Raw genomic sequence first — 25,432 nt, forward strand, 5'->3', positions numbered from 1 at the left:
ATGATTCCAAATTGCCACCCAGAATGGCTGGATCAGTTCACAGCTCCACCAGCAATGCATTAATGTCCCAGTTTTGCCACATCCCCTCCAACATTCATTGCTCTCCCCTTCTTTCATTTTATCCAATCGGCTAGGTGTGAGGTGATACCTTAGAGTTGTTTTGATTTGCATTTCTCTAATTATTAGAGAACTCTTTCTCATGTACTTATTGATACTTTTGATTTCTTTACCTGAAAATTGCCTATTCATGTCTCTTGCCCATTTATCAATTGGGGAATGGCTTGATTTTTTATACAATTGCTTTAACTCCTTGTATATTTGAGTAATCAGACCCTTGTCAGAGTTTTTCGTTATAAAGATTTTTTCCCAATTTGTTGTTTCCCTTCTGATTTTGACTACATTGTTTTTGTTTGTACAAAAGCTTTTTAGTTTAATATAATCAAAACCATTTAATTTACATTTTCTAATTTTTTCTAACTCTTGCTTGGTTTTAAAGTCTTTCCTTTCCCAGAGATCTGACAAGTATACTATTCTGTGTTCACTTAACTTATTTATAGTGTCCCTCTTTATATTCAAGTCATTCACCCATTCTGAATTTATCTTGGTGTAGGGTGTAAGATGTTGATCTAGACCTAATCTCTCCCATATTGTTTTCCAAATTTCCCAGCAGTTTTTGTCAAATAGTGGATTCATGTCCCAAAAGTTGGGCTCTTTGGGTTTATCATACACTGTCTTGCTGATGTCATTTACTCCAAGTCTATTCCACTGATCCTCCTCTCTCTTAGCCAGTACCATATTGTTTTTATGACTGCTGCTTTATAGTATAGTTTAATATCTGGTACTGCTAGGCCCCCTTCCTTCACATTTTTTTTCATTATTTCCCTTGATATTCTTGATCTTTTGTTCTTCCAGATGAAATTTGTTATAGTTTTTTCTAATTCAGTAAAGAAGTTTTTTGGTAGCTTGATAGGTATGGCACTAAATAGGTAAATTAATTTGGGTAGAATTGTCATTTTTATTATGTTAGCTCATCCTACCCATGAGCAATCAATGGCTTTCCAATTGTTTAGATCCAGTTTTATTTGTTTGGAAAGTGTTTTGTAGTTGTTTTCATATAATTGCTGTGTTTGTTTTGGTAGGTATATTCCTAGGTATTTTATATTGTCTAGGGTGATTTTGAATGGTGTTTCTCTTTCTACTTCTTGCTGCTCTAGTGTGTTGGAAATGTATAGAAATGCTGATGATTTATGTGCATTTATTTTGTATCCTGCAACTTTGCTAAAGTTGTTGATTATTTCTACAAGCTTCTTAGTTGATTCTCTAGGATTTTTTAAGTAGACCATCATATCATCTGCAAAGAGTGATAGCTTAGTCTCCTCCTTGCCCACTTTGATACCTTCAATTTCTTTTTCTTCTCTAATTGCATCTGCTAGTGTTTCTAGTACAATGTTAAATAATAGAGTTGATAATGGGCATCCTTGTTTCACTCCTGATCTTATTGGGAAGGCTTCTAATTTATCCTCATTGCATATGATGTTTGTTGATGGTTTTAGGTATATACTGTTTATTGTTTTTAGGAAAGGTCCTTCTATTCCTATACTTTTCAGTGTTTTCAATAGGAATGGATGCTGTATTTTGTCAAAGGCTTTTTCAGCATCTATTGAGATAATCATGTGATTTTTGTTTGTTAGACTGTTGATATGGTCAATTATGTGGATGGTTTTCCTAATGTTGAACCAACCTTGCATTCCTGGTATAAATCCCACCTGATCATGGTGGATGATCTTCTTAATTACTTGCTGGAGTCTCTTTGCTAGTATTCTATTTAAGATTTTTGCATCTATGTTCATTAGGGAGATTGGTCTGTAGTTTTCTTTCTCTGTTTTTGGTCTCCCTGGCTTTGGAATCAGTACCATATTTGTGTCATAAAAGGAATTTGGTAGGACTCCTTCTTTGCTTATCATATCAAATAATTTGTATAGTATTGGGATTAGTTGCTCTTTGAATGTCTGATAGAATTCACCTGTGAATCCATCAGGCCCTGGTGATTTTTTCTTAGGGAATTCTTTGATGGCTTGTTCAATTTCTTTTTCTGATATGGGATTATTTAGGTATTCTATTTCTTCTGCTGTTAATCTAGGCAGTTTATATTTTTGCAAATATTCATCCATATCTCCTAAATTGTTATATTTATTGCCATATAATTGGGCAAAATAGTTTTTAATGATTGCCTTAATTTCCTCTTCATTAGAGGTGAGGTCTCCCTTTTCATCTTTGATACTGTCAATTTGGTTTTCTTCTTTCCTTTTTTTTATTAGATTGACTAGTACTTTGTCTATTTTATCTGTTTTTTCGAAGTACCTTGCTGGTGGTTTTAAATAAATACTGTTTATTATTTTGAGGAAAGGCCCTTTTATTCATACATTTTCTAGTGTTTTTAATGGGTGTTGAACTTTGTCAAAGGCTTTTTCTGAATCTATTGAGATAATCATGATTTCTGTTAGTTTGGCTATCATTTCTTTCTATAGGATAAAGCATTAGGTTTAGGGTCATTAAAAATGGCTTAAGTATTGGTGAGATATTTTTCAGAGTAGAGAAATTGCAGTCAGAGGACCTAGAAAAAAATTCAAATTCTTTGCAACTTATTATCTATTGGACCTTGGGCAAGTTCACAATTCTTGGGCTTGATTTCCTCATCTATGAAACAATGGAATGGAACTAGATCTTCAATTTAGGGGTTAAACACATGACCTTCTCCTCCCTCAATAGGTCAATGGATAGACGTCAGGAGTTCTGTAAATTTAGGTAGGGTAATAATTTCTGTACATCTTTATTTTCATTAGCCTACTGTTTGCTTTGTAATATTTTGTATTTTATGTATTTAAAATATTTTAAATTTATGCATTTAAAATTTTTGTTTGTTTTATTTTAATTTAAAGCCTGGATCTCCTTTCCTCATTCAAAATTGAAGTGGGCATATCATAATACTTGAAAAAATGAATTATGTCTTTTGTGTTTCTATTGATTCTTTCTCTGGAGGTAGACATTCACAACTTCCCCTTCAAACACTAATTCTATAGCTGAATATAATGTTCTTTTGTTTCTACTCATTTCACTTCTCATAATTTCACGTAGGTCTTTCAATTTTTTTAAGTTAATCTGTCCATCATTTCTCACAGTCAGAGGCAACAACTTGTTCAGCCATTCCCCAATTAATGAACATCCCCTTAATTTCCAGTTCTTTGCCACCACAAAGAGAAATGTTATAAATAGTTTTGATCATAGAAGTTCAGGGGCAGCTAGGTGGTTCAGTGGATTGAAAGCCAAGTGGAAAGACAGGAGGTTCTGGATTCAAATGTGAACTCAGACACTGCCTATCATAGAATTTATTCTAAGATTGAAGGTAAGGGTTTGAAAAAAACAAACAAACAAACATGATTCTGAGAAGCAGTCCATAGGTTTCATTAAAGTACCCAAGGAACCCATGTCACCAAAAAGGTTAAGCACCTCAGGACTAGGTTTCTAATTCTAAATTCTGTGAAATGTCACCTTGCCTGGGGTTATTAAAAGCCACATATCAAAGCATGTAAATAAATCATCTTTTAAGATGAAACAATATTTTCCCTATATTAGGGTTGACTTGTTTTTTTTGCCTAGTAAAATGGTAGCTACACTGAACCTTTATATCTCCAAAAAGCTATAATGCACACATTTCAAATTTTGCCTCCTCCTCCATTTCTTCATCTACTCTGTGCCCTTTGTTTGTTCCCTAGACTTCAAAAACAGTTTTTTTACTTCACTGTAACTTGTAAACTTTTTATATTTTTTCCAGTTACATGTAAAAACAATTTTAAAGACTCTTTGAAAAAAAATTGAGTTTCAAATTTCCTCCCTCTCTCTTTCCTCTTTCTCCTCATTGTTAAGGCAAGCAATTTGATATAAAATATACATATCTAGCCATGTAAAACATTTCCATATTAGTCTTGTTATGAAAGAAAATAGACAAAAAAAATTTCTAAAGTAAAAATAGTATGCTTCAATGTACATTCAGACTCCAAGAGTTCTTTCTCTGGAGATGTATGGCAGTTTCCAACATAAATTCCTTGGAATTGTCTTGGATCTTTGTATCTCTTGGAATAGTTAAGTCATTCACAGCTGATCATTGAACAATATTGCTGTTACTGGGTACATTGTTCTTCTGGTTCTGCTTATTTCACTCTGCATCAGTTCACATAGGTCTGTTCAGCTTTTTCTGAAATTATACTGCTCATCATTATTTATAGCACACATACAGCTTGTTCAGTCATTCCCCAATTGATGCCTCAATTTCTAATTCCTTGAATTAGAACAGCAAAAGAGCTGCTATAAATATTTTTCTACATGTGGCCCTTTTCCTTTACTTAAAAACTTAAAAAAAAACCTTTTAACTTCCATCTTAGAATCTATACTATGTTTCAGTTCCAGGACTGAGGAGAGGCAAGGACTAGGTAGTGAGAGTTAAGTGACTTCCCCAGGTTCATACAGGTATTAGGTATGTGAGTCCAGATTTGAACTCAGGACCTCTCATCTCCAGGTCTGATCCTCAGTCCAATGAGGCACCAATCTATCCCCTTTGCTTTTAATAAAAATCTCTTTGGGATATAGATGTAGTAGTAGGATTTCTGGATCAAAGGTATGCACAATTTTTGGAGCCCTTTAGGTATAATTCCAAAGTGCTCTCCAGAATGGTTGGAGGTGTTGACAACTCCACCTCCAGCAAAAACATTCTGCCATACTCTGAAACTTTCCTCAGAGCCTGAGACCTCGTCCTCCTGGAACAACCACCCATCCCTATAACTTTCTTAACATGAAACATCCCACTGTGAGATATAATCCACTTCTCCCATTGATAAGTTCCTCTTTGAGCCACCATTTTGCAGAGGGACCCAGGCTTGTGTTCATTCTCCTTCCATCCCTATTCCTGACTTTTCATATTTCAATTCCATCCCCACTTTTGGGGACCTTCATACCTACAAGGTCAAAACTTTTCATGATTATGCTAAAACATTTTAATTTCTTTTAGGATAAAAATCAATAGCTAGAACCAAAATGAACAGCTCATGTTGGGGTTGGGATCCTCAGTAGCTTTTAAGAGTGTAAAGGAATTGTGAGACCAAAAACTTTGAGAGCCACTATCCTTTGTTATAATATGTGCCCTTATAATGAACAGTGAGTGAGTCAGCATGCTTTCCTCAAGAACAGGTCATGTCAGAATAACCTCATTCCCTTCTTTTGACAAATGAGGGGAATGCAATGAGTATAATTTATCAAGACCTGCAAAGCATTTGACAAAGTCCCTCATGTTACCCTTGTGGACAGGACAAGATGGAGAGGGATGGGCTACACTACAATACAGTTAAGTAGATTGGGGCTGGGTCAGCTTGGAAAGAGGTATCTAGGAGAGTGTCCCAATTGCATTTACTTTTTTCTTTTTTAACTATTTTGTATTGGTTCTAAAGCAAAAGAGCAAAAAGGAGTAGGCAATGTGGGTTAAGTAATTTGCCCAGGGTCACGCAGCGAGGAAGTGTCTGAGTCTAGATTTGCACCCAGGACTTCCTGTCTCTCTTTAAGTCTGGCTCTCAATTCACCAAACCACCCAGTTACCACCTTTTTTTAAAAAACCAACTTGGATGAAAATGTAGTAGGTGTGCTTATTACATTTATAGATAACCCAAAGATGGGAAGCTGAGAGAGGCAGCTAACACAATTGATAACATCCATACAGGGATCTCTCAGTAAGTATCTTCTACCAAAGCTTCTCTGCAATGTAGTGAAGTCAGAGAGCAGTCATTACTGGTACAGAGGCAATTCTCTTAGGTCAGTTGTCAGAGCCTTCTAACTGCCAAAGGGGGAGGAAGTAGAATTCCATCTACTCACTCCCCTCCCCCTACTAGAAATTTGAATTTACAGCCATGGGCTCTGTGCCTGCTGTTACATCATTGCAAATCTGTCCCCATCTTTACAAAAGTCATCTGGGTATAGGGTGTAAGATGCTGATCTAAACCTAATCTCTCCCATACTGTTTTCCAATTTTACAAGTACTTTTTAAAAATAGTGAGTTCTTGGCCCAAAATCTGGGGTCTTTGGGTTTATCGAACACTAGCTTGATGAGGTCATTTACCTCTAGTCTATTCCACTGATCCACCCTTCTGTCTCGTAGCCAGTACCATATTGTTTTGATGACCACTGCTTTATATTATAGTTTAAGATCTGGTACTGCTAGGCCTTCATTCTTCACATTTTTTTTCATTAGTTCCCTTGACATTCTTGATCTTTTTTTTTTCCGGATGAACTTTGTTATGATTTTTCCTAATTCTATAAAAAAGTTTTTGGTAGTTTCATAGGTATGGCACTGAATAAGTAAATTAATTTGAGTAGGATTATTATTTTTATTATATTAGCTCATCCTACTCATGAGCAATTAATGTTTTTCCAATTAGCTAGATCTATTTTTAATTGTGCAGAAAGTGTTTTGTAATTGTGTTCATATAATTCTTGTATTTGTCTTGGCAGATTGATTCTTAAATATTTTATGTTGTCTAGAGTGATTTTAAATGGAGTTTCTCTAACTCCTGCTGCTGAGTTTTGTTGGAAATATATAGAAATGCTGATGATTTATGTGGGTTTGTCTTGTATCCTGCAACTTTTCTAAAGTTGTTAGTTATTTCCTCTAGTCTTTTAGTTGATATTTGGGGATTCATTAAGTAGACCATCATATCATCTGTAAAGAGTGATAGTTTAACCTCCTCATTGCTTACTTTAATCCCTTCAATTTATTTTTCTTCTCTAATTGTTAGTGCTTCTCTAATTGCTAGTTTCTAGAACAATATTAAATAATAGAGCTGATAAAGGTCATCCTGATCTTATTGGGGAGGCTTCTAACTTGTTCCCATTGCAGATGATATTGCTGAAGGTTTTAAGTATATATTGTTTGTTATTTTGTTATTTTACATATATATATGTATAAATATATATGTGTATATATATATATATATATTTGTTATTTTGAGGAACTGCCCTTCTATTCCTATACTTTCTAGTATTTTCAATAGGAATGAGTGTTGTATTGTGTCAAAGGCTTTTTCTGCAACTATTGAGATAATCATGTGATTTCTGTTGATTTGACTGTTGATATGGTCAATTATGTGCATGTTTTTCCTAATGTTAAAGTATACTTGAATTCCTGGTATAAATCCCACCTGATTGAAGTGAATAATCCTCATGATCACTTGCTGTAGTCTTTTTGCTAGTATTCTAAAAAAGATGTTTACATCTGTGTTCATTAAGGAGATTGTTCTGTAGTTTTCTTTCTCTGTTTTTGATCTACCTGGCTTTGGGATTAGTACCATATTTGTGTCATGAAAGGAATTTGGTAAGAGTCCAAATTGCTTATTTTGTCAAATAGTTTGTATAGTATTACAATTAGTTGTTCTTTAAATGTTTGATAGAATTCATTTGTGAATCCATCTGGCCCTGGGGATTTTTTCTTAGGAAGTTACTTGATGGCTTGTTCAATTTATTTTTCTGAGGTGGGAAAATTTAAGTATTCTATTTCCTCTTTTGTTAATCTAGGCAATTTATATTTTTATAAATATTCACTCATTTGACCTTGACTGTGATATTTATTGCCATATAATTGAGCAAAATAGTTCTTAATGATTACCTTAATTTCCTTGTCATTAGAGATGAGATCACCCATTTCATCTTTTATGATGTTAATTGAATTTTCTTCTTTCTTTTTTTATTAGATTAACCAGTACTTTATTTTAATTTGTTTTTTTAAAAGTACCAGCTCCTAGTCTTATTTATTAGTTTAATAGTTCCTTTACTTTAAATTTTATTAATTTCTCCTTTAATTTTTAGAATTTCAATTTAGTTTTATCTGGGAATTTTTATTTGTTCTTTTTCTAATTGTTTAAGTTTTGTAAAATTCAAATTTATATCCAATAACTCCAAGTATTATATTTTTTAAGATTTATTAATAATCATTTGAAGTAAAAGAAATAAAAGGACAAAAGTAAAAGCCTAAGTAAAGCCAGCTTCCCCAGTCATGATCAGGGGATAAGAGTGTGAGGGGTAGAGCTATATCAAAATATATCCTCCCTATGTTAGCACATAATGTGAGAAGGAACATGGGTTGCTGTGCAGGGGAGTTCTGGGGAGCAGAATTCTAATTATACAATCCCTCTTGTAATTCCATTGGAAAACAAGCATGTAGAAATCTCCCCGATTTATATGCCTAGTTTCCTCAATGAATCATTACGAATAACCAACTTATATCTCTAACTGTCTTTAACCAGAGGAACATAAAATATTGCTATTTTAAAGGGAAATTACAATAATTTGTGGATAAGAGGTAAATAAAAGAGAAAGAGAGCAAAACCAATGATAGGTAGGTGCATTGATGAAAAGCCAATTAGGGGATAGTCCCTTTTGGAATAAAAGTGTATATTCAAAATAAAAGCAATTCAACCCTGCACAGTTCAAATGCATTTTATCTCAAAGTTCAGTCTGGATCTTTTGGTGCAGTGTATGATTTCTTCATGTTTCTTCTTGGAGCATTCTCCAAACAGTTCCCTTTCTTGATTCAGGTAGGAAGCAAGTTTATTATCCTAAAATTACTCTCAAACAAGAAAAATTTCTATAAATATAGAATTTTATGACAATAACAGAATCCCCCCTGAGAAGGATATTGGCTAACACATGAATCATCCTGGGATATATGGCTGAGTTATGAGGTATATGAATCAACTAGCAAAAGAAAATCAAAAATATTTTTTAAAATGAAATAAAAGAGAGAAAAGTAACTTCTGAATGAAACATTAAATATAAAAGTCTCAGGTGTAAAAATTCTAAGTAAGGAAGAATAAACCCATATCAGGTAGAATCAGGGCACAATTAAAGTGATTTATGTCCCACAAGCCTATAGTAGCAATTTTGCACTTACCTAATCAGCAGCCATGACCAAAGAAAATTGCCATACTAGAAAAGAAATAGAAAACAGACTAGATTTTTGAAGGGAAAGGGAAATAGCTTTCCATGATCTGATTTTACCTTTGCTCTCAGGGATAGGGAAGCCAAAATGGAAGCCAAACTGAGGTACTTAGAAGTCTGGATCTATCACGAGGGAATCTTTTGTCTGACTTTGCAAATAGCCACTTCCTCGAACCCCAATATAAGTTCAAGTCCCCTGTCTCAGCACAGAATTTCATAAATCCCACTGGAATTGTTTGGTCTCCTTGACTTTGTGCTCCTAGGCACTGTGAAGGCTAACTTAGTGCTCCTCAGCACTGTGCAGTAGCTCTTTTGTGATCCCTTCTCTTGGAATCAGGCACAATCATTAATCAAAGTCACATAATATTAGCAATTAATAGTAGGTTTCCATAGTCTAAAGCTTTTGGGTAGGCATTGACACTAGGGCTAATGGACATTTTAAATTTAACCTAGTACAAAATCAAAAAACCATTAATACTGGTAACATGTACTTCAAGTACAAAAAATGAAAGAAAAAAGAAAACTCAAATACTCTATTGCACATACAAGTAAAAACAATGATAAAATTTGAAAAAACATCAAAAATATATAGTTCTCAATCAGCGACACACTGTGTTAGCCAAGGAGGGGCACAATACAAATGTTTTTTCACTGAAAAATATGATGAATTTCTTTTTAAACCTGGCCATAATCCACAATTTGAGTGCACATAATTTTCACCAAGTAACACCTTTATAAAATAGTAGGTCAGCAGCTAATGCACATTCAAAAAAGTACCAAAATCCCCCAAATCACAAGAGCCCATCTAAAGACAATAGCAAACAAACCTGTTATCATTATGATTCACATGAGTTGCTGTGGCCATTTGCTGTGTGACATTTTAAAACCTTAGAAGCTAATAGATACTTGTCACAAGTTCTCTAGATCTAGCCAATCTTTCAACCTTGGCGAAGATATTTCTAACAAAGTCTATTATTGCCATCATCTCCTGTTCAGAGGAGAGGGGGAAAAAAACAAATCTCTGTACTGCTGATGAAAAATTTGGTGGTCTAAAATGTCACCAAGCATCTAGATCATTCTGGTGGAAGTATAGAGTAAGCTGAAGAGTTACAAATACAAAAATTATCTAGGGGTTTCAAAGCCCCCTGGGAAAACCTTCCCACATCCCAGACGAGATTGTAACCCATCACAGGGTAACCAAGCCCCTTGGGAAACCTCCCTCTTCTGGTATGAGACTATAACAGTCATAAAAGGCATGTCTTTATATGTCCTATCCATTGCAATGTGGAGACAAGGACTACAATAGTGAAAATCACTTCTGATATCTCATCCATTACATTTTTAATAAATGCAGAGGTGGGGAATAAAATAATGCGATCTGTAATGCAAGGTGGCTAACAGAAACTTTTTGCTTCTGTAATTTCTAACGGTCACAAAAAGTTAGTTAAACATCTTAGAATCTTCAGAAAGTCAGTTAGAACTTGAAACTATAGAGGTGAAGTTCCAACTGATGAGGCTTTTGCCTTCTGGCTTTCACTGTGGCTGGAGGCTTTTGCTTTGGCTTAACCTATTGGCTTTGGCCTAATTGCTTCAGTGTTGGCCTGTGCTTATTTGTCTTGGGGAAATTTGGACCTATCTCATTTCTCTGGACCTCTCCCTGATCTCCCATCTCCATCCCTCCCCTTCCCTGAATTTCCTTTGGGTCCTGGTGGAAGGGAGGGCTTGGTGATTAGACATTGTGGATTTAGTTTCTATAGGCAAGTAGAGTATCCTTAAATACATTACCCCTAGTTTTTGGTGGGTTTTTTTTTTTGGTGGTCCAACATGAGTCTTTATTTTCAGGCTTAAAGACTATAAATTCCAGTCACACAAATCACATATAAATACTATCAAGTGCTCTAGAACTTTCCAGGACTTTAAGGTGATTTGGACTTGTACAAAGTTCCAAATACCAAATTGCTCTAAACACACATACTTCCATTTTATTTGTAAGGCTAAACTTAAAGCTTAAACACAAAGTAAACGTCAAATGATTGTTACTGCACAGCAAATTCAAAGTATAAAACATGAGACACCCCAAGCTTTGCTATTTTGGTAAACAGTACACTGTATTCATTGTCTATGACTCCGGCTCATTTCAAAGTCTTGCACTAGACAGAGATGTGAAGAAATGATTAGAGGATGTCGATGGATAATCTCAACAGCATTTCCAAAAGCACAATGATGAGTATGTATAGTCACACTCAGTCACTCGCAACACAGTGAATAAATGGCAGGCTTCTGATAAGCCCAGAGATCACTTTTATTTATCGTCATTAAATTTCACCAAAAAATATTTTAGCTTCAGTCATTTCTGAAAGGAAGGAGAAATAGCACCACAGCCAAGAATCCCCCAAGTTTCCTAGAATAGGAGAGGCTTCAGTGACAATGGCCATCTAATTGTTGCCCCACCAAGGATTTTGGGGGCTAATGAATGCAAGCATGCTATGTTGGTCCTACTGGACCCTAAGGACAAAGAACTTGTACACAAAAATGGCAAATTTTTTTTTGTCCATTTTCTTAAGTGAGTATTTCTAAATTCGCTTTAAAGGGTTAGTAATATTCCAAAGTCATCCCATCTAGTCAAAGTTGGTATAAAGACCCAAGGTCACACTTGGTCCAAAGATTTTAGGAAAAGCACAGATCTTCTGTTTTTATCATATAATACTGCACTGGATCCTGAGCTGTTCAACTATTTGGAAACAAAATTATATTCATATCATTTTTCTCCCTGATTAAACATACTAGCGAGTACAAAATTTATTTGGATTTCTAATCATTCCTCCTTATTACAGAATGGCACATGAGATGAAGGGGGCTGTTTTCCCGTAGGTCATGAATATTTCTGGATAATCCTCATCCTTCAGAAAAGCTTCAGATAATGTCTGGAAAGGTTCTGCTTGGGACCTCTTCCATTCACCATTTCCAAAGCCAATCTCCACAATCTGGAAGTACAGCTGCTCATCAACAATAACCACCACAACCACTCACTTTCCTACAGCCCTTAACAACCCACAGAGGAGGTGGCAGATGGTAGAATGCCCCATCAACATCTCAGAATACTGAGGCTCTGAGAAGAACTTGGACCCTGCCTGGGATCCCAGAGGCCAGGGTCAGTTGGACCCCACACCTCAGGCCTCCCACTCTAGGTGTAATGCTTTCTGTACCACTGAGAGGCTTCAACAGAATCATTCTAGAATATTCTTTCTTTGGAACCTTAGAAAATATAATATTTTCCTCTGAAACTAACTTTTTTAAAAAAGGCTGTTAGTGGCCAGTGAATAAAACTCAGCTCTCATGAGGGCCCATTTTTAGAGGTGCTGTTAGCCACAAAGACATAAAAGTAAAAGCAGGAGCAGAAGCAGAAGCACTTGAAGTCCTATCTAGGCAAACTCCCTTTGAAGGGAATGCTCCAGGAGCAGAAGGTTTCATCAACTGGGGAAAATCAGAAAACATTTTTGACTTGACCGTTGTGCTACCTGGCTTTAATGAGGAACCAATTGATTTCTTGATGACCCAGGATGCCCCACAGCCTCAGGAGCCCCAACTCCCAGATCCTGAATGTCCCTAAACATTAGGATAAATGTACAGCTCTGAGAGGCAGACCTGGAAGTGCCTGGACTTAGGATGCTCGTGGGGAGGGCCAAGGAGATGTTCTACACACACAAAGCTGTCTCAACTCATAAACTCACTACGTTTCACAATGGTTATTCTTCCCCTACAGGTAATCTGAGCATGGCCAACACAGAGTAGAGATCATAAGCGTGCTCTAACAGGTGACATGGGGTCTGGATGAGACACAAGAGTTTTCGTTTCCCTGGAGTAGGTCTGGAAGACCTAGTTGGAGATGCCTTTCATGAAGGCTGATCCACAACTCTTTTTTTAACCTATCTTCCCATGAGAATGGAAGTTCACTGTAAGGAGGGCTTCTTTCATCCTATGCTTGTCTGGCACACAGCAAGTGCTCCATCAACACTTGCCCTCAGACAAGGATCCAGGAACAGACTTGAGCCCAGGTCTTAGGAAGCTCTGGGGCCAGCACTCTAGACACCTCTTGTCTAGAAGGGCAAACTTCGGGGAAGGAATTCATGCTTATCTGCAATATGAATTTCTTTTGATTGTACCCTCTCTCACAAAAATGAGGTTTTAACTAAGTGATGATTTAAGTTAAGTATGGTTTTCTATACCCAATCCAATAAGGCTAACAAAATGTTCATAAAAAGTTGTTTCTCCTTTGAAGGCTATCTCTATTGTAATTTTTTAAAAAACTGTTAATATTACACCATAATGGTGTGGCACCTGAATCTCTCATACTTCATCACTTCCTCATTATCTTCCTCTTAGTCTCCATTCAGTGCACATACCAAAGGAGAAGAACATTGGCACTCAGACAGCAGAAAATGAAATCTAATTTAGGTTCACATGGTGTTTAAGTCATTCTTGGTGTTATAATCCTCATCATCATTATTACAAATACAAATGCCTTCACAGTAACTTAGCATGGAACTATAATCCCAATGCTAATTCAAATGAAAATAGTTTGGCTAGGCAGGGTCAAACCTTAATTTAAAATAAACTGAGAATAATGATGATAATACAATGATAAATACTTTTTTTGAGAGGTATACAACAGAGAACAGAAGCCAAAAAGCTAATCAAAGGCTTGAGGAGCCTGATTCTGAGTTGATGCTAACAGCCCTCTTCCTCCATGATTCTTAATGTAAAACTAGTTATGACAGGAATGGAAGGACTAACTCTTAAGTCACAAAGTAATTCCTTTCAAAAGGGGTGACATGCCCTAGGGATACTAATAACAAACAATGCTTATTTCAAATTTTGTCAGTCAAAATCAGACATAAAATAAATGTTTAAACATTTAACGGCTCTCAATTAGAGAAAAGTTAGCTATCTTCCATAGAAAGTTATCATTCCAGTTATTTAAATTTTTTTCTGATTAAAGCATTATCCAGGATGATTCTCTCTGCTTAAGGAACGAGAAGATATCTGCAAAATCTGAGGAGTGTTCCTAGACTTATTTGCATCTGATTCTAGAGAGAATCTGTTATCACTTTGATATTTTCAAGTATCATTTTGAAATCAAATTTGCAAACCAGTCTAGATTATGATGAAAATTTGAAGTCATTTTTGTAAACATTTTAAGCATCAGGCGTGACCCAGGCCACAAATTCTGATTTTGTCAGAATGCTTTCCTTGAGCTATCGCAGTACAAAATTATTTTCTACACCCCCCCCCCAGGTTCATAGCAAAATCCTACATGCTTCTGTGAACTCAGATACTTGGGCTCTCGTCATGGGCTAAGCCCTCGACTCCGACGAAAGCTCACAGCTCGTCGGAAGTGATGTTGATGCTGCGCATGGCGCACTCTTAGTCCGTGCGGCAGCTCTGCAAGATGTCCCTGTAGTGGTCCTTCAGGTCCTGATAGGCCGTCACGGTCTCCAGCGAGTGAACGGAAGGCAGCAGCTGCACCTGGTACTGCCTGGCGGGTGTCTGGGCCCAATCGCAATGGTACAGCACGAAGATGAGGTTGGACACGTAGGGCACGATGTGGCCACTCCGGAACTGGCGGTGCATTTGCTCCTTGTAGTTGTAAGCGGTCAGGGGCTCCTTGTCCTTAAAATAGCCCATGAAAGAAAGCAGCGACAGCAGCATCTCGGTGTGGCCAAAGTGGAAGATGGCCGGAGAAGAGACGGGCTGAGACTTTTGTCTCTGTTCCACAGCTTCATCCAAATGCCGAAATATGTCGTTAAACAGGGTACAGCTGGACCAGCTGTTGATTGCATAGCCATGCCCTCTTTTCCAATACTGCTTCAGGTCATTGAGGTATTCCAGTACCTTAGCATCTTCTGTGTCAAAGACATCACACCAGGGAGACTGAATGTCTCTAATAGACAAGTCAAATGAGCAGGAAAAAAAAAAAGCAACTTGGATTAAATCTGCATTTAAATCACTTACTGGCACCTGCAAAATAGCTGCAACTTTCTTTATAATTTTCTGCATTTCTGGTCCATTTTTGAAGGCTTCTACATGATAAAGAGCTGAATCATTCTTTTCCACCTCCACTAGAAACTTTTCACAATGATCAAAGAACCTCATTAGTTTATCATTTACCCTAGGTGGTCCCCACTCCATATCTGCGGGATTGGGCGCCGGGCACTCCGGGTGCAGCTGCACCCAGAGGCCCCGCACGAACGCAGCGGTGCTGTCCACGCAGCGGGGCTTGGAGCTGGTAACGAGGCGCAAGCTGGCCTGGCCAGCATGGCTGAGAAGCGTGGGGAAGCACGTGGCCAGGTGGGTGTCCAGCTGCCGCATGTCTTGGCTGCCCTTGTCCACCAGTTGCCCGTCCATCCAGTCTTCGTAGGCCAATGGCCAGTGCGCCAGCGCGCTTGCCAGCCCTGGCCCCGGTGGTCCAGCTCGCAAGAGCAGCCCGTGCAGTGCACGAAGGCGGCCCACCCGCTTAGCCATAGGGTAGCGGGTGCTCTGGCGCACCATGGCCACAAGCTGCAGCTGCGCCCACGACCCCAGCTCCGGCACGGCCCTGGCGCCGACTTAGTCACGTCCTCTTAGGGGCTCTTAGTACCGAAATACGGGCTCAGCCAGGGCGCAGGCCAACGCGCATACCAGCAAGGTGGCGCCCCGGGACCCGGAGCCCCCAAGGCTGCGACCACCGCTGCCGCTTCCTTAGCAAGAGCCACATTACCCTTAGTTTTAATGATTTATAAGGACTTTACTAAAAAAAAGCAGTAAAATCTTCCTGACTGGGAGAGCCTGACTCTCTCTGTCTAAACCTCTCCTCAAACCATCCCCCACCCTCACTCCTCTCCCTAGCAGCAATTAGAAAACCCTGAAACCCCTCTCCCTTTCTGACTGACCCTGGTATTAATAAATCCCCTTGTTACCTATTCAAACCCTTTGGTGAATCATTGTGTCAAAAATTAAGACAAGGGCTTAAGAGGAAGGAATCATTTTTCTTCTATTTCTTGAGAGAACTGGGGGCATCCATCTTGGCAGGAAGTACCTACCCAAGACTTCCTCCAGCCATCAGTTTGACTGGCAGAGAGGGGCCCTCTTGACTCCTCCCTCAAGAGACTTTAGAAACTAACAAGAGAACCTCTCCAGCCAAACCTAAACATTCTTACTGGCCCTAGTTTCCTCCCTGTATTCTCTGTCTCAAGCCTCTGAGAATAAACCTGTTTGAGCTGCCCTCTCCTACATACCCCATTTCCTTTATCTCCTATATACCTTCCCATACCTTCATTCCTCCTCCAATCACCTTATAATCACCCAATATCTCCATTATCCTTCCTCACACCCAAATTATATTCATAGACCCACTCAGATTATCATATTTACCTCTTGATAACATATTGCACTTCACTTCAACAACTAAATGGATCTTACCTCTTGTTAGAAACAATTCAAAGGTAGGCAAATGATCAGTCAGAGGTAGTGGTGCTACCAGATATCTGAAAATCACTTCTGAAGACCACATAAAATCAAATTGAAATTTTCAGCTCATTAAATTCTCCAAAGGTTCCTAAAACAGGTTTTTTTCCAACTAGTTTGTGGAGTCCATCTATCATCATCTAGGTGAAAATTAAGAAAGGCAAAAAGGAACAAAATGCCATTAAGGCAACATGTAACACTGATGGATCTGGTAACAAACACAGCATCAATAAGGACCAATGTTTTTGCCTTGGAAAAGGGTTTTTCTAAGTTGTTTATGGACTTTTATAATGGTATTTTTCTCCAGTCCAGTCATAGGGGAAGGGTACAAATAAAGACAATGTAACAAAATATATAGCTAATGGCCATAACACAGTACCTGAAAATGACGTAGTGTAACAGGATATTATAGATTAGATAAATATGTAAACTTAAAGAACAAAATTAAATGTCAAAACAAATAATTAACAAATGCAATATATCTGACCTAATGTGAGCAATGAAATCTTTTATCTAATTCCAATACCTGAATTACAGAGACTTCTTCAATATTTGGAGGGGAACAAACTGGAACAGTTAACATCAATAAAGCAAATGAAATCTGAAAATGCTTAAAATTCACCTCCAGACTCTTTAAGGTTCCTTTCTTTCCTGAGTATCATCATCCATCTATATTCCTTCGATCACTCTTCTGGGGTTCTCCATACCTGTGCTGGGCATAGTATGGATGAATCGCATATTGGATATGTAGCAGAGACTAGGTAGGCCAAAATGGCAAGGGGGTATAGAGGGATAAATCTCTCCTCTGAATCTCAAGATCACTCAAGCTATCAACTACAAGGTGTCCTATCCATAAAAGAACCCCTAGGAACTGCAGCAAGAAAAGACATCCTGAAACTTTGGAAATGCACTGCTCTTTCATAGAGTGGGCCATTTAAAAAAATCTAATTATTAAGTTGGTTGCAAATCTACTTCCTGTCTGTAGGTGGCGCTAGCCTAACATATGCTGACTAGGAGTTAAGCTAAGAGGTTTGAAAGAGTATTCTTCCTTCCCTTCCCCCTTAAGTGTAAAAACCAGTGGCCACTTGACACTCAGTCCTGTAATATAGAAACAATCTACTGAGGATTGTCTATTACCCATAGTCCCACTTAAGTCCAGTTGCCACAAGGAACCCCTAGTTAGCCTGGAAATTGGGGAGGTCTACAATGCACTTTTGGACACTGGGGCAATGGTTTCTGTTCTCCAGAAGGCTATAGAAGGATGCAAATATCAGGGAAGTTTGAGGGTGAGGGGTGCTTCGGGGCTAGCACAACAAGTCCCAAAGCTTAAGGCCAAAATGGTAAAAATTGGCCCTCTAACCCTCCATCATACTTTTCTGTTAATGCCATCATGTCCTTCCAACCTCATTAGGAGGGGTCTTTTATGTAAATTAGCTGCTACTATCCAATGCCAACCAGATGGGCAGATCTTCCTCTATTTACCTAAAAGATCTCTGAAACACCATCCCATTTTGTTTTTAGACCCATGCAGTGAGTCAGGGTCTGCCAGGGGTATTTATACCCCTGGCTCCAACTGCCAGGTGGCCCCAATCACCTGGCTTATGCCAAGTTTGACATTCTAACTAGGGCAAACTGCCAACTTGCCCCATGCAAATATGGCAGTATGATTTTCTATATTACAGTCCCCACATCCACAGCCAGGAGCATAGAAGCCCCCTTGATTAGCCAGGCTGGGGTTGTGATGGATAGTGTGGAAATGCTGCTCCATGCTGTGTTCTCCTGCTGAAAAATGGCTAGTGCAGGATTGAGACCTACATGGTTGTAGGGAGGGGTAGCACAGGGAATTTGGAATTCACCCTTCTGGCAGGAAAAAGAAGGTGCCTTCAAACAGCTCTCAGACTTTTGGGCAAACAGCAGAGGTAGAGAGGCCATGGTGGGAGTGAGGGGAGAAATGGCGTGAACTATAGTAGCTTGTGGAGAGTAGAAACAGTGGGAGGCTTCTAACACTAATCTGTCTTTAAAAACTACTCTACAACTTAGTGTGGAGCTAGGTTTATATAACTCCAGATTTCTGGTCGCCAACAATGTAAAATTTAAATTAATAATCAATAAGTCCAAGTATTATATTTGTAAGATTTATTAATTATCATTTGAAGTAAAAGAAATAAAAGGACAAAAGTAAAAGCCTGAGTAAATCCAGCTTTCCCAGCCACAATCAGGGGGAAAGAGCATGAGGAGTGGAGCTACATCAAAATATATCCTCCCTATGTTAACATGTAACATGAGAAGGAATATGGGATGCTAAGAAAGGGAGGTCTGGGGAGCAGAATTCTAATTATACAATTGCAAACTCCCTTTCCTTGTCTTGTCCCCCTTCCACTTCTCTATAGGGTGATAGAATTCTATACCCCACTGAGTATACTTATTTTCCCCTCCCTGAGCTAGTTACACTTAGTCTAAAGAGTATTCAAGGTTACCAAGACCTTATGTTATCCAATTACTATTTTTGATAACAGACCTTAAACATATTTCAAAAGGTAAGTTAAGTGTGAGAACCTTTAAAATCATGGAGTTTAGTTCGGCATGGGAAAATAATAAAACGAGAGAGTATTTTTGTTTTGATTTACCATGTTGTGTCCTTCAGACTTTTGAGACACAGAGAGAGAAATATTAAAGCAGCTTCTGCTATTTTACTGAGGGTATGAACTATTAACTCATTAAATGCTGGTTTATTATAGAGTAATTTGGGGATTTCTATTAGGGGATTTCTTTTTTTTTATTTAACATTTAATAATATTTATTTTTTAGAGAAGTTATCATGGTTACATGATTCATGTTCTTACTTTCCCTATCACCCCCCGACCAACCCCCCCCCCACAGCCTATGCGCATTTCCACTGGTTTTAACATGTGTCACTGATCAAGACCTATTTCCAAATTGTTGATAGTTGCATTGGTGTGGTACTTTCAAGTCCACATCCCCAATCATGTCTGCCTCAACCCATGTGTTCAAGCAGTTGCTTTTCTTCTGTGTTTCCACTCCTGCAGTTCTTCCTCTGAATGTGGGTAGCATTCTTTTCCATAAGTCCCTCAGAATTGTCCTGATATAATAATATAAATTAGTATTTTAATTAAAGCCATGTTGATAGATAAAGTTATCAGACCACGCACTTGTAAGCATTCAAAACTGCCGCCTCCATTACTGTTTCCTGGCCAAGAGCCTACTCGCAAAAGAGGCCACTCCCTCCTAACCCAGGAGATTTAAGCTCTCCCCTACGTCAAGACGTCAGAAACGGAAACCAGTTGGACCATGTTGAATCACGGGAAATGTAGTTTTGATACATTTCCCTTGTCCATAGAAATATATACACTTTTAGAATGGCATTCCCCAAATTTCACTTTTTACAGTACAGAAGTTCATTACATTCCATTTTACCACAGTGTATTGGTCTCTGTGTACAATGTTCTTCTGGCTCTGCTCCTTTCACTCTGCATCAATTCCTGGAGGTCTTTCCAGTTCACATGGAATTCCTCCAGCTTATTATTCCTTTGAGCACAATAGTATTCCATCACCAGCATATACCACAATTTGTTCAGCCATTCCCCAATTGAAGGGCATACTCTCATTTTTCAGTTATTTGCCACCACAAAAAGCCCGGCTATAAATATCTTCATACAAGTCTGTTTATCTATGATCTCTTTGGGGTACAAACCCCACAATGGTATGGCTGGATCAAAGGACAGGCATTCTTTTATAGCCCTTTGAGCATAGTTCCAAATTGCCAGCCAGAATGGTTGGATCAGTTCACAACTCCACCAGCAATGCATTAATGTCCCAGTTTTGCCACATTACCTCCAGCATTCATTACTCTCCCTTTCTTTCATTCTAGCCACTCTGTTAGGTGTGAGGTAATACCTCAGAGTTGTTTTGATTTGCATTTCACTAATTATTAGAGATTTAGAAAACTTTCTCATGTGCTTATTGATAGTTTTGATTTCTTTATCTGAAAATTGCCTATTCATGTCTCTTGCCCATTTATCAGTTGGGGAATGACTTGATTTTTTATACAATTGGATTAACTCCTTGTATATTTGAGTAATTAGACACCTGTCAGAGTTTTTTATTATACAGATTTTTTCCCAATTTGTTGTTTCCCTTCTGATTTTGGCCACATTGTTTTTGTTTGTACAAAAGCTTTTTAGTTTGATATAATCAAAATAATCTATTTTACATTTTGTAATTTTCTCTAACTCTTGCTTGGTTTTAAATTTTTTTCCTTTCCCAGAGATCTGACAAGCAAACTATTCTATGTTAAACTTAACTTATTTATAGTTTCCCTCTTTATGTACAAGTCATTCACCCATTTTGAATTTATCTTGGTGTAGGGTGTGAGATGTTGATCTAAACCTAATATCTCCCATATTGTTTTTGAAATTTCCCAGTAGTTTTTGTCAAATAGTGGATTTTTGTCCCAAACGTTGGGCTCTTTGGGTTGATCATACACTGTCTTGCTGACATCACTTACCCCAAGTCAATTCCACTGATCCTTCCTTCTGTCTCTTAGCCAGTACCACACCATTTTGATGACTGCTGCTTTATAGTACAGTTTAATATCTGGAACTGCTAGGCCACCTTCCTTCACATTTTTTCATTATTTCCCTTGATATTCTTGATCTTTTGCTATTCCAGATGAACTTTGTTATAGTTTTTCCTAATTCAGTAAAAAAAAGTTTTTTGGTAGTTTGATAGGTATGGCACTAAATAGGTAAATTAATTTGGGTAGAATGGTCATTTTTATTATGTTAGCTCGTCCTACCCATGAGCAATCAATATTTTTCCAATTGTTTAGATCTAGTTTTAATGGTTTGGAAAGTGTTTTGTAGTTGTTTTCGTATAATTCCTGTGTTTGTTTTGGTAGATAGATTCCTAAGTATTTTATATTATCTAGAGTGATTTTAAATAGTGTTTCTCTTTCTACCTCTTGCTGCTGTGATGAGTTGGAAATATATAGAAATGGTGATGATTTATGTGCATTTATTTTGTATCCTGCAACTTTGCTAAAGTTGTTGATTATTTCTACAAGCTTCTTAGTTGATTCTCTAGGATTTTTTAAGTAGACCATCATATCATCCACAAAGAGTGATAGCTTAGTCTCCTCCTTGCCTATTTTGATACCTTCAATTTCTTTTTCTTCTCTAATTGCTACTGCTAATGTTTCTAGTACAATGTTAAATAATAGAGGAAATAATGGCCATCCTTGTTTCACTCCTAATCTTATTGGAATTGCTTCTAATTTATTTCCATTGCATATGATGCTTGTTGATGGCTTTTAGGTATATACTGTTTATTATTTTTAGGAAAGGTCTTTTGATTCCTATACTTTCCAGGGTTTTCAATAGGAATGGACGCTGTATTTTGTCAAAGGCTTTTTCAGCATTTATTGAGATAATCATGTGATTTTTGTTTGTTAGACTATTGATATGGTCAATTATGTGAATGGTTTTCCTAATGTTGAACCATCCTTGCATTTCTGGTATAAATCCGACCTGATCATGATGGATAATCCACTCGATCACTTGCTGGAGTCTCTTTTCTAGAATTCTATTTGAGATTTTTTTAGCTATGTGTATATTTGGAATTGGGGAGATGCCATTTAAAAGTATGTTATATATTTCCTATGGACATGTGAGAGACTTTGAAACTACATTTCCCATGATTCCTGATGGCAAACAGGAAGTATGATGATCTAAGAGAGGGGATAAGTCTCCTGAGTGAGGAGGAAGTCGCCCTCTTAGCTACGAGGCGCGGGAAGATACAAAAGGTAAAAATGGCTGAGGCAATGTGAATTCTTACAGGTGCGTGGTCTATGATTTGTCTCTATCAGCATGGCTTCAATTAAACTACTAATTTCTATTATTATATCAGTCTTTATCATTTTTTAATCTTAACAATAATGGCAACCAGAAGGTCGAAATTCGAATTCTCAATTTTCCAGATAGCCTAAAGAGAGCCATGCCTGTTTTTTGGCCGTCTTGCTCAGCTTTTTTGGGCAATTTTTTAAAAAAGGAAAGTGGCTTTCCTCACCATGCTTTCACTATAAGCAACAGCATGTTTTTGCCTCCCATGGGACTCAGCCAGCCAGTCCAGCCCAAACCACCTTGGGAGGTCAGGCCAGCCAATTCTGGCTTTTGGCTTTAAAACCAAAACGCCAGTGCCCGCCAGTGTGCCTCTGCCACCGCTTCTGACTCCTGACCTGGACTTCATCCCTGCTGGGCCTGCCGGTACAAACCACTGCCTCACGTTCCTGACTACTCTGATCTCCGCCACTTTTCCTGACTCGCCAGTGCAGACCATTTCTGTGGATCCAGAATCCTGAGATTTCCAAGGAGCGACCCCCGCCCTGACTTGACGAGTTCCGCCATTTCAGCTTGTAAAAGTGAAATTTGGGAAAATGCCATCTAAAAGTGTATATATTTCTATGGACAGGGGAAATGTATCAAAACTACATTTCCCGTGATCCAACATGGTCCAACTGGTTTCCGTTTCTGGGTCTTTGGGCTTGGGAAGGCCTACATCTTGACCCAGGGAAGAGCTTAAATCTCCTGGGTTAGGAGGGAGTGGTCTCTTTGCCAGTAGGCTCTTGGCTAGCAGACTCGGAGACAGTAATGGAGGCAGCAGTTTTGAATGCTTACAAGCGCGTGGTCTGATAATTTTATCTATAAACATGGCTTTAATTAAAATACTAATTTATATTATTATACCAGCCTTTATCATTTTTCATATTTATAAGCTTCAGCTCTGCCACTAAAGAATTGGGAAGTATATTCCCCTTTCTCCCTACTCTCTTGCCTCTCCACGTGTTTCTCTAAAGACCTAATTTAGGCACCCCGTCACCCCCACAGGCTCTACACGTGGGATTTTCTACAAAACTGACCTAAGCTTTTCTCTAGCCCCGAGCCCATGACCCGACCCCACGTGGACCTAGTGTCTGAACCTTGAACTAGCAATTACTCTTCATTGGGTGCATGGCCTATTCAAACTTTCTTGTGATTAAGAACTGAACATCAGAGGAGGAAATTCACACCGTACCTGCTTAGAACTTTGAACTTAAAAAAACCCTTATTTTTAAAACCTCAGAACTCAGAGTTTTAAAGAGACTGTACCTTACTGTATTTTGCTAATTAGTTTTATGAATTAATCTTGCTTATTTCATTGATTTTCCTGTTCAACTGAATCATTTTAAGCTAATGAAGTTTCTGCTTATGATTTTATTATATTTCCTAATTTACTTAAAGCTTACTGTATCAAAAACACTGCGGTTATAACATCTTATAGGAGCACATGTTTTTAAATTTTATTCTGTCTTGGTAGTTGTATAGAACCTTGGAAGTTTCCATGCCTTGAGAATTAACTTGTAATTTTACAAGAGGTTTTTTAACTTTTACTTTAGATCCTAAAGAATTGTTGTCTTATAGGATAAGCTTTTATATATTTTATTATAAAAAAAAATTATTGCCTTAAATGAGTAGAAGCATGAAAATTTCCTACCCAGAATTTTTTTTGAAACAGGAAGCCAAGGAGCTCCTGTATATTCTTATCTGAGGATTATTTGGACCAGAAGGTTTCTTTTTTTAAATATCAGATTTTGCTATGGAAGTAGTAACAGTTTGTTGAGAAACTCTTAGCCAAGATTTAAAAGTTATAACAAGTATATGATTTCTAAACATTCTTTATTGTTTTGAAATGTGCTATTAGAAAATATGGTACTCTATTTGAATGTGCATTGTGAATCTGCTATTTGTAAGATCCATTTTCTCTCACAGAAAATCTCAATTTTGGGTAACAAAACCCTTCTAGTTCTAAGCTATATACATACATACATACATACATACATACATATATATACATATATATTTGATTTTAAAACATTTTTTAATTAGAGCAATTGATTTTTCCTTTTTCTCATCTTGTACTGGAAGTACATATATAATCATTATTTATCCTTTTTCTGATTCTACAGCGATATAAGCTTAATGCAGATACCTGAGGAATATGGGACTGATTAAATGCCTTTCAGTCTGATTCCAGGAGAAGGGAACATAAAGCCATTAATTAGTGCTAAGAAAGCACATGGTCAGTCACTTGACTAAAAAATCTGCATGGCTTGCAGAGGTCTATGCCAATACTTTAGGGCTTGGAAATTGGGGTTTGAGTCCTGGAGTCCCAGTCTTTTCTAAAACTTTAGAGGACGTGGGTCCCCTCAACTTAAATTCCTAGCAGCTAAGATTGGTTATTTATTTGGCTCACTTCCCTGAAAAGTTGATGGCAAATCAGATCAGAGAGAGACATTTCCCTTAAGTCCTGGCCCTGAATGGGTAATAGCAAACTGCTTAAATGATTTTCATTGGTTCTTGTTTCAAAAGCCTGTTATAAGTTTATTTTCCTTATATTTTTTGCACATTTTACATTTCGTTCACAAGTTAATTTTCTTTTTTTTTTCCTTTTTTTTCTTGAATTGTATTATTTTTATTTTGCCAATTGATTTCATTCAACCCCCGGGACTCAGCCACTCATCCTTAGCTGACCTGAGGTACCCTTTTCAAGGAAAAAAGGTGTGTTTAGAATTTTCCTCAGAGGGATGGGATATGTGTTGTTTTTTAAAATTTCAATAATGTAAAAATATATGTATATTTAACTCTTTTAGGAGTAATTTCAGGGGGAAATGTATAATTCTTAGAAGAAAATGTATGTTTTGTAATCTATAAAGTAAAGTTTAAATTCTTTTGAGAATAATTTCAGGATAAGGATCTTGCCATCTCCCCAGAATCCAGACGACAAACCTGTTTGGTGAAGACACCATGAAGATGCCTGAAAAGCCTTCACTGTACCATGAAGA

General features: G+C 37.6%; 1 protein-coding gene across 1 annotated transcript; it reads right to left on the bottom strand.

Moving 5' to 3' along the window:
• Positions 1-14,457: 14,457 nt before the first annotated feature.
• On the bottom strand, positions 14,458-15,222 carry LOC123247903 (multiple inositol polyphosphate phosphatase 1-like). Its single transcript, XM_044676973.1, has one exon. The coding sequence runs from the start codon at positions 15,220-15,222 to the stop codon at positions 14,458-14,460; it is 765 nt and encodes a 254-aa protein (XP_044532908.1).
• Between the last annotated feature and the right edge of the window lie 10,210 nt (positions 15,223-25,432).

This window comes from Gracilinanus agilis, chromosome 4 (genome assembly GCF_016433145.1).
Source record: "Gracilinanus agilis isolate LMUSP501 chromosome 4, AgileGrace, whole genome shotgun sequence".
Lineage (NCBI taxonomy): Eukaryota > Metazoa > Chordata > Mammalia > Didelphimorphia > Didelphidae > Gracilinanus > Gracilinanus agilis.